The sequence below is a fragment of the Gouania willdenowi genome, unplaced genomic scaffold, assembly GCF_900634775.1.
Source record: "Gouania willdenowi unplaced genomic scaffold, fGouWil2.1 scaffold_215_arrow_ctg1, whole genome shotgun sequence".
Classification (NCBI taxonomy): domain Eukaryota; kingdom Metazoa; phylum Chordata; class Actinopteri; order Blenniiformes; family Gobiesocidae; genus Gouania; species Gouania willdenowi.
In genome coordinates, this window is record NW_021144969.1 from 391,871 (window position 1) to 402,437 (window position 10,567).

Sequence of the window (10,567 nt, forward strand, 5' to 3'; positions counted from 1 at the left end):
ATACCAAGAAAAAACATGTTGCAGCAACTAATGTAATGTGGTCAAAACTGCACAAAGCAAATTAGTGACTACACAGAATCTCAGTTGATATCACTGTATTCTGCTGTCATTTTCTTCTTTTTTCTTACTCTGAACATTCAGGTTTCTTGAGTGAATAACTTAAACTCAGATATGTATGCTCCTCACTCATCTGCTTGTGTTAATTCCAGTTTCACCCTCAGGTTTAGCCCTCACGGAGGAAAAAGGAAATGACAATCATTACGGCAAACTTTCAAGTTATGGTTTTATGTCAATGTTTTGGTTGTGCATGAAAGGGAAATCCCTGCATCAATCAGTTTGCATATAAAGCTGTTGAAAATGGCTGTATTAAGTCAGATAAACAAAGAACCTAAACCGAGTAAGATGCCTCCTGTTAAGCTCTGTGAGTATACCAAAATATGTTTGAGCAGCCATTGGTACAACAATGAGTTAAAATGACATACCTGTATTTAAAACTGGAATTAAATATTGTGATTAATTTCCAGATTTCACTCCAGCACTGCTGCAGCTTATGTTTGCCTGTACATGTTGGCAGGTCGGTCAGTCACGGCCGACTTGCCAGGCAAGTACCGATAACGACCAAGAGCTAATAACACACTCCTATGCTGTTAAAGCTCAATCATTCCTTAGGACCATCACCGAGACACTGGAAAAGGTAAGACAACAAACAAAACAAGCAATCATTATTATTAAGTTTATCAAATTTACCTTGATAATAAAAAGTCTATTTTTCTGCACTACAGAAACACTTGTTCAGTGGAATCGACTGCTCGAAACAGAACATAGAGCTACTTGTGAAAAGCAGCACACCATCTTTGTGTGCACCAAAGGTTCACTGTTAATATATAATCAAAAACTAGCAATAGTCCTTGAAACAGATGCATTGAATAGATAGAATAATTAACTAAACTAAACCGATCTTTTCCTACAGGGATCAACATGCTCTGGAACCGTTGAATCAAATTTTAATCAGGTGAGCAGCACGTAATAGAGCAGTCTTTTACCAGTTTGAGATCTTTTCACTCAATCTAAAAGTACTTGTGTGCTCATGTGGTTCTATTGGTTGTGTTTTCTGACATTTATTTCTTACAGGATTCTTGTGTGATGGAAATCAGGAAGGATTTGAAGCAATACTATGACTTTCTCATTGCTCAACAAGACCCAGACAATGTGCTTGCAAGAATTCTTCCAAGCCTCACAGATTTAATGAAAGTAAGTCATTCTTATAACTCATGGTGTTTTATTCCAATTTTCATCAAAAATATTGATTAAAGAGAACGTATCTCAAACTATCAATTGCCTTTAAGCTATATATATATATAAGCTATACTTTGATGTATTTTTACCGTAGTAATACTTAAATTATACTTAAGGTTTTTTCGAATTATTAAAAAAACAAAAAACATACTTTGGTGTTTAATCAGGTACATACACAAATTTAGTTCTCTGCTTTTAACACATCCCCAGACCAGTGGGCAGCCACTAGTGTAGCGGCAAGGGAGCAGTTAGGGTTAAAAGACTTGCTCAACATCCCGCATGGCCCAGGTTGGATTCAAACCGGTGACCCTCTGATTACTTTTTACCTGGCAGACATAGCACTCTACCATCTCTAAACTACTTACTTTTCAGCAGAACACTTACATTTTTTGTGCGTCTGTAGTTTTGAGCATTTAGTGTTTTGTTTAATGTGGTTTAAGTGTAAGATATTGTATTGTATTTTGCAAAACATATTAAACATTACATAACAGCTTCAAGAATTACTATTTGCGTACTTTAAACTGATCTCAAATTTTCATCTATTGGTTTAAGTGCATTTTCGTAGTAATATTATTGAACACTTTCCAAAAGAATTTCCTGAAGTACAAGATGACTTACTTTCATTATTAGACTCAATTATGAAGTCTAATAATTGACTTCATAATTGAACTCAAGTGTATTTTAGATATCTTAAAATAACTGTTGATGTTAAAATGTGTACTTACGAGATATGCTATCAGTGCATGTTACGATGACAATTTTAAGCATACATTTTAAAACATATCTTTATAAACTAATTTTAAATAAGTACACTTTAGAAATTACACGTAACTTTTGCTGAAAGTATATTTCAGTATGATATAGTTCTATAAAGTATGATAGAGTACAATTATTTTGAATTGTGTTAAAAGTGTTAGCATGAAAGTGTGATGTTAGTATGCTTTTTAAAATACAATAAAGTACTCTTTCACCAGCGTTTTGAATCAACCCTGGTGAAAGAGTTGAGCATTGCCATTGAATAAATATCTGTAGATGTTTACATATTTGTACATATAAATTATCTTAACAGAACTGCCGTGTTTCGGATGAAGTCTCTCCGACAAATGATTCTTTTCAAATGAAGGTAAGAGGAATAATTTTTTGAGTTTTTCCCAGTTTTGTTATTGAACATTCCTTACTGGTAATATGTATGTGTGTGTATATATATAAAGGTCCTTGCTTTTGTAAGACAGTTAATATTCTAGTTTTAGGAAGGTGCAAGAAAATGTAATGGTTGTATTTTCCATAGGCATTTGCCAATAGTTCAAGCACCTACGATGCAAGACTGAGCCTCTGCAAAGTGCTGAAAGGCTTCCAGGTCCGAGCCATCACAATCAACAGAGCCATTGGTTACATCAGGAGTGTCCAAACACCCTCGTACATGAACTCTGGGAATGCGCCACATGAATGAATCGATTCAAAAATCTGTGTTAGTTTATGATGGGAAAAACACTGAAGTCTGTTTTATAGTTTTTTCATATTTATCATATTTATAATGTGAACTTTAAACATCAAAATGATGTATAAGTGGGCATTTTTATAAAATGTCATCCGAAACTTTGTATTATTTATATATTTATTTTATTAACAGTGTATTTGTGATTAAATGTGATTCTAAGAATCATAAAATAAAAAAAAATGCGATAGTAAAACTCACCTTTATTGTTTGTTTTTATTTTTAAGACGTTTTTACTTTCATTGTGTGAATGTGTTATGATGTGTTAGCCTTTTTTCCTCCTTATCTTCCACAACTTCTCAGCTCCTCCCTCTGCCTTTTATATGCATTGAAAGCCTAAACTTAGGAAAATATGAACTCTATATAACATAGAACATTGATATTCCACCTTAGGTCTCCGCCCTACTAGAAATTGGAGAGGGAGCCGGAAGCCACTGATCTAGAATAGGCTCTTAGGCTCTTGGTGGGCTGTTGACTTGGCAAATCTAGAATCTAGAATCTTGCTCCAGTATATCTTGAAGACATGATAGTGCCCTAGCGTCCAGACAGAACACTCCGCTCCCAGTTTGCTGATCTACTAGTATGTCTAGAAGTAGAACAGGAGGCAGAGCGTTCAGCCACCAGGCATCTCACAGCTGGCCAATAGAGGGCGCTATGGAGGTCACTACGTGAGTTTGAGTGAGACATTAAAAAAATATAATAATGAATTAAAAATACTACAAAACAAGTGTATACCTGTATTTAGATAATCAAAATAAATATTATTATAGATAATGAGGATGAGTACAGTAGTTTCATTCATCTGTGTTGTCTGATTGGTGACGTGTTTCCACCTTGGAGCGAAACGCACTAATCTTTACCCATTTACTCTTGTTGAAAGTCATACATGCACAGCATCTATTCTTCAATACAACCAAATGGGCTGTCTTGGGGCGCAGCTTTCCTGCGCCCAGATCATTTACACAACACCACCCTACAGCCATGAGAGGGGCTGACCTCACAGTTGTCTGTCATAAACAGTGTTTGGAATAACGACGTTTGGAATAACAGCGTTTGGAATAACAGCGTTTGGAATAACGGTGTTTAAAATAACAGCGTTAGGTAACAGCGGTTTTTTTCAGTAACGAAAACTAATTACTCAGTAACAAACTAATTACTTTTTACGCCGTTACAACACCGTTAACATTACTGAACGTTACATGCATTGATTGAATAAACTGTTATCCGAAAGCTTCCCTAGCTTCATAAGCAGCTGTAGTGAGGAGATGTGGGTTAAAGACAAGGTGAGCTATTATGATTGGCTAAGGCAGCGTCATGTTTCATGGTAGCCAATCAGAGCCAGTGTTTTTACACATGTGCCAGCACATGCGCCACACACACAACCACTACAGATTTGATGAAGCAGCAGAGATGGCATTTTTAAAGGTGGCAATACAAACACTACTTTAAATTAATTGTGGTCAAAGGCAAGAAAGTGCATGTGAAGTGTACATTATGTCCAGGAGTGAAGACTTTGTCGACATCCGTTGTAAGCAACTCGAATTTAATGAAGCACCTCACAACAACACACGCATCTATATACATATAGCAACTTTTTTTAACAGTAACACAAATAGTTACTTTCCTTGGTAATTAGTTACTTTTATTAAAGAGTAATTCAATTACTAACTCGATTACTTTTTGGAACAAGTAGTGAGTAACTATAACCAATTACTTTTTTAAAGTAACGTTCCCAACACTGGACATAAAGTGTGGCTGATTAGAGATGATAGAAAGAAATGCAAAATGGAGAAAGAGAAATTAAATAATTCAGTGAAGTCAATGACAGAATTAAGGCCTGGCTAACTGCATGTAGCAAGGCTGACGCATTATTCTGCTTTCTCTGCCTTCTTTTTCAAAGGTCAGGATCAGACCCAGCATGGATGAAGACAGGTATGACTGATTTAAAGCACTTTTCGGAAAAGCAAAGAAACATGAACAAACTCGAAACAAACTAAATTTGATGATTTCAATAAACAGATGAATATCCAGCAATGTGGATGATCAGATCAGGTCTTAAATTCAATTTTGTCAGGTCTGGAATTATGTATGTTCATTTACCACTTCCTTTCTCATCCTATTTTTTATTTAATTACTTGTTAAACTAAAAAATAAAACATTTGAAAAAAATATAATAATCCTGATATGACACACACTCACTCACTCCATTGTATACACTACATATAGTTAACACCAACATCACATTCAAACACAACTCCCCTCCTATTCATGGGGGAAGAGTGGTGGAGGTTGATGCCCAGGCACAGTTGGGGTTAGAAGTTATCTCCCACTTCAAACCCCTGCCATTCAACTGACTAACCCTCATAACATCTACACACAGTCCTCCAACAGGTGCTGTCCAGACACACACAGAAATGGCGGAGTTGGAGTTCACCAAACAACACTTGATCGTGTTTTCCTGATTCTGCTAAAGGTTTCTTCCTGTTAAAAGGGAGTTGTTACTCCCCATCGTCACTAATGCTTGTTCATGTGGAACTGCTGGGTTTTTTCCAAACAATTTCAGATTTTGTAACTAGTCCTATGAGATGACTTATTGTTGTATCTGGCGCTATATAAATAAAGATGAATTGAATCTTTTTTTTTTTAAGAAAATAAAATTCCATTGAAATAATATGGGACAGCCTACCTACCCTACAGTGTTTGGCACTCACAATGTGATAGTGTCTCTGATGATTAATAACTCACTTGTAAAATAAGTTAAAAGAAAAAAAAGGATACCAATGATAACAAAGTACTTTATTTTTTCCTGCATTTAGGAATGACTATTCTAAGATGCATTGATGACAAGTAAAATTGTGACAACCAACCCTGTTCCCCCTTCAACAGGTACATACTGTACATGCTAGAGCTGTATTGGTTTACTTTTTATTGGCTTTCTGTAAAATCTAGGAAATAATTTAAAATCCTCCTGTTAGTAGACAAAGCTATTTATGAGCACACGTATAAAGAACTGTGTCGTATTGTCAGGACAGCATCAAAATAAAGATTTTAGTGCTACACTTTGCTACCAGTCTGCTGGTTTGGTTGGATGTTTCTGTAGCGTATCTAAAAGTTAAACAGGTGGCAGCCTCGGTGGGATTTCCAGAAAATGCTGGAATTTTTTTGACAAATGTGATTTCCACAAATTATTTTTGCAAAACATTTTTTAATTTCCAGCTACCAATCAAGCTTTGAGGGCCAAACATGGTTAAAATGCTGCAGAAAAAGACTACACAACATACTTTTTTCACACATTATATATAAAGTCCAAATAATGTGATCTACCTTCCATCAGAACACCACAATGAATCACGAAAAAAGGATATGATTTAAAGGAGGAAGCGAAAGTCTGGTTAACCTAACTTTACAGGAATATTTAGTGTTCACACAAACACTTGGGGCGGGGTCATTATTTATTGCAGTAATAAACACCTTCAGATTTACAATAAAACAACATGCTTAGTACAAAACCCCTGATTAAGTTTTTATCAAATGTGATTTAATAATATTTTACATTATCTACTATGACTAGGTTGTGAGATTTACCTTGATGATGTCATAGACACTTAATGCAGCCACAATATTTATCACCTCACTGACAAACCTCATACCAGAAAAGGTTTTGGAGATACAAGTAGGCTAAGAGGTTATTTGTTTTCTCCACAGTGAAACACTGATTTCTGTTTCTGTCGGTAATCCTTTCTGTGTTAAATGGAATTGGTACGGTAGTCCTGTGTGGCTGCTGAGGTTGAGAAAAACCTATGATGGCTTTACCACCAAAACATGAGACTAAGACCTTAAAATAGATCAATACGTAAAGAAACAAAGATTTAAGCAAAATAATGAAAACCTCAGACCTTTGAGAGAACTAAGGATAAAATGATTGCTACATAGGGGCTCTGGGTAGAGATGGCTGTAGGGATACGAATGGTAAGCAGTTGCTTAGGGCCCTGAATCCAACAGGGGACCCCAAAAGCATATATAGACTACTTTTTTTTTATTAAAAGTAGCATGTTAGCATGTTATAAATATATAATCTAGGGCAGCACAGTGGTGCAATGGCTTCAAGAACACAGAAAATTCATGAGTCCAATACAAGGGCTAAAAGACATTCTCAGGCACTGACATGCAGACACTATTAGAAAATACATTGTGTCTTAATGGGGATACCTGCTTTCCCCATTTACATAGTTTGTAAATCATAAAATAAATGAATACAATAAAAAAATAGAAACTAGATTTTAAGGTTGATCTAACAAAGAATGAAACTGCAGAGAGGAACATAATTTACAAAGCCTACTGAAAAGTGTTAATTAGTCCTTTTAAATTTAACGTAGCTATTAAAAAATATATATATATATTTTTTTTTTTTCTGGCTGCATAAACACACTGACTTTGAACAGCAAAAAGAATACAAAGTAAGGGATTTGTAACAAAAGATAGGGGTTGAATAAAAACAATTTCAGCTTTGCAACACGACCATATCTCCTGGTCTTGATGTTATCCAAATCCAAGATAAATAATAAGACAGAAGCACCGTTTTAGCTGCTGCTGATATCCTGTTTAATAGATTTTAAAAGCATGTTATGCTCTGAAAATCCAATAGGGGGCACCGGCGACTAATCTGATTCTCAAAAAAGTTTCAGAACTAACCTAAACTTGGCCTTGATAGTTTGTTAAAAAAAAAAAAAAAAAAAAAAGCCTATAATACAAAGCCCTGGAGGTGACATGGATTTAAAAAAAAAAAAAAAAAGAATATCTCGCAGTGCGAGTTAATTATCTTGCTGGGAGTTACAGAGACTGGTTCCAGGTCATCATCAAGTTCATCACAATGGCGTCATCTACAGTGCTGGATATTCATCCGTTTATTGATTTTTACTTTGAAATCGGGTTAAAAAATGATTTCACTAAGCTTTCACCTTAGTGACGGACAGGTAAAGAGGATACTTTAGTTCAAGAGGACAGTCTTCGTAAAGCATACTCGGAGCTTGGAGTTCTGGTTGAATTAATTAACAACCACTACAATAATACGGGCAGCTTGACGAATACCGCTGGATAATAATATTAATAATTTTATATATATATTGATATTTAATCAATATTTTTGTGTATTTGTGCAATATTTCAGTGGTGGTTACAATGCTTTTAATATGTTGCAATGGTTATTTGATGCACTTTATTTTATGATGGCGGTGTGTTTTCTGTTTTTCAGCAAAAACACTAATAATAAAAAGGATATTTTGAAGCAAGTAGTTTTGACTCAATCTGTCCTCTGAATGATCAATATCTTCTGATGAACATATACAGCAACTTGATTTTTCCTCTGTACGTTTAATTTTGATATTAACTGGGTAGAATATTGCAATCGTATCATGACATAAGTATCACGATGCGTATTGTATTGCAGCATCCTTGCCAATACTCACCCCTAATTCATACAATGGATATACGCCAAATGCAGAGAACGTGGACTTGAAAATGGTTCTATTAGAGTTTTTCAGGGTTACTTCGTCTCAGATGCAGACAATAGCCTTAGTTACTGACCCTCAAAGTAGCACCACCAGTAGTGTTACATACAGCAGTACAATAAGATTGTGCAGTGAATATTGAATGTGATCATGTTCCTCTGTCACACATTGATCAGTTGTAGTTTTATGTCCAGGGGGATAAAAATACTTCCTGAGTGTTTGTGGAGCAGCTCACTGACTAAACAGCTGTTCTGTGTGATCATGGTCCAGTGCAGTGGGACTCCATCCATCTCCAGGATGGATGGAGTCTTCTCCAGGGTCTGTCATTCTGCCACCAGAGAGTCCAGTTCTGTGTCCACCACAGATCAGCCTTCTTTACCATTCTGTACAAACATCAACCCACCCACCCACCCACCCAACAACCACAGCATGGAAGGTCCAATTGACAGAATGTTATTTGTCACTCACATGTACTACCCAAAACAATGTTTGACCTACATAAAGATATTGCATTAAAAAAAAGAAGAAAAACACTAATTTCCTTAATGTCTTATTTTCTCTACTTGAAGCGTGTCATTCATACATACTGTATATCTGTGTTGTGTCAAATGTGAGTGATCAATCAATTCAACAATGTTGGCCCCAAATGAACTGAAGCAGATGAGAAAGTGTTTTATTTATATTAACTACAGGCTGCGAGAAAATGTTGATCCATATGTAACACAGCAGTGATGGTCCTTCTCCCACTGGAAGCTACAGCATTCATCCTCTGCTTCAGTGGATCTGAAATGAAAAAAGAATAAAGCCACACATTTAATTCCTCCTAAACATGTGTACAACATTTGTAACTTTGAGAGTGAAGCCCAAAGACAAGCTGTATGATTGTACTACAGCCTAAGTTGCCAAAGTGGGGAATGGGTAGTACGGGTACCCCCAGGGGATACATGAATAAAAAATAAAAATTGGAAAATAGAATATAGAATAAAAATCAACCAGCAGTCAGGAGCCTTCATGCATTGCTACAAATTACACATTAACCGATGTAAGACTACCCATGGTTACAGATTATTATTTTTTTTTTTAATTATAATTAATATTTATTATTCCTCAACAGGATAGGTAAAATTCAAAGACAAATTTCACTGTAGGGCTACATTATATATGACATTATAATGTCATATTATAATGTCATATATACCACTAATGAGTGGTTCCCAATTTTTTTTTAGTCCTGACCCCATTTTAATATCACAGAGACTTTTTTCTTTCTTTCTAGAATTAGCTTTTGACAATGTTTGTTGTTGCCAGGATTAGTGACAAAGTGACAAGATGCACCAGCGCAGATATTTTTTATTCTGCACTTTATATGAACAAGATTTATATTTCAGAAAGTGAAAGTATAGAATATAGTTGTTTAAGATTGTGTGTATGATGTTAAAATATGATAAAGAATAAATAAAACATTTTAAAAATACATTTTTGTTCAGTATTTTTTTTTTCCATTATAAATTATTAGACATTTTAGGGGACACCATTTGAAGTCCAGGAGACCACACATGGGCTTAAGACCCCAAGGTTGAAAAACACTGCATTTCATTATTATATTTTTTAAGTGTGCATAAGTAAGGGGTACATGGCCTCAAGTTAAATGTTTGAAGAAGTACGGTACTGTGAAAAGTTTGGGAACTACAGTACGAGAGCAATGGTTTCCAGGAATTTAGCGAACAAAGATGACTGCTTTTTAACTGTAAATAAAAAGTCTGCAAAGACTATTTAAACTATAAATTAATAATTATGTGTCTGGGCACAAAACTTCCTCACACTATGTGTAATAAACACTAGTTAACATCATGTAGCTGTTCACCATCATTAGCTTCATTAGCTCACATACTGTACACACTGTGTAGCTCTGTACGTAGCACTGATTCTAGCATGTTAAGCACTGAGTTAAACCACGTATAACTTCTCTGGTAAATACAGACAACATTTTCACATGAGTGTAGAAATAAAACGTTCCAATGCATGAACATGTTATTCTACTGTAACACAACACGGAAACAAGCACTTACGTAATTACGTAAAGCACTTTGAGCGTTTATGAAAAGCACTAAATAAAATACAGTGCGTTATTATTATTATTATCCACCGGTATCCGTAAAGTTACCTGGAGTATTGTAGTGGATGCTAATAAATTCAACCAGAACTCCAAGCTCCGAGTATGCTTTACGACGGCTGTGTCCTCTTGAACTAAAGTAAATGTAAAGTAACT

The 10,567-nt window shown here is 35.3% G+C and overlaps 1 protein-coding gene across 1 annotated transcript; it reads left to right on the forward strand.

Moving 5' to 3' along the window:
* Window positions 1–402: 402 nt before the first annotated feature.
* LOC114458928 (interleukin-12 subunit alpha-like) lies at window positions 403–2,746 on the forward strand. Its single transcript, XM_028441308.1, has 7 exons — window positions 403–421; window positions 525–694; window positions 783–869; window positions 971–1,012; window positions 1,132–1,251; window positions 2,366–2,419; window positions 2,585–2,746. The coding sequence occupies exons 1-7, from the start codon at window positions 403–405 to the stop codon at window positions 2,744–2,746; spliced, it is 654 nt and encodes a 217-aa protein (XP_028297109.1).
* Window positions 2,747–10,567: the final 7,821 nt, after the last annotated feature.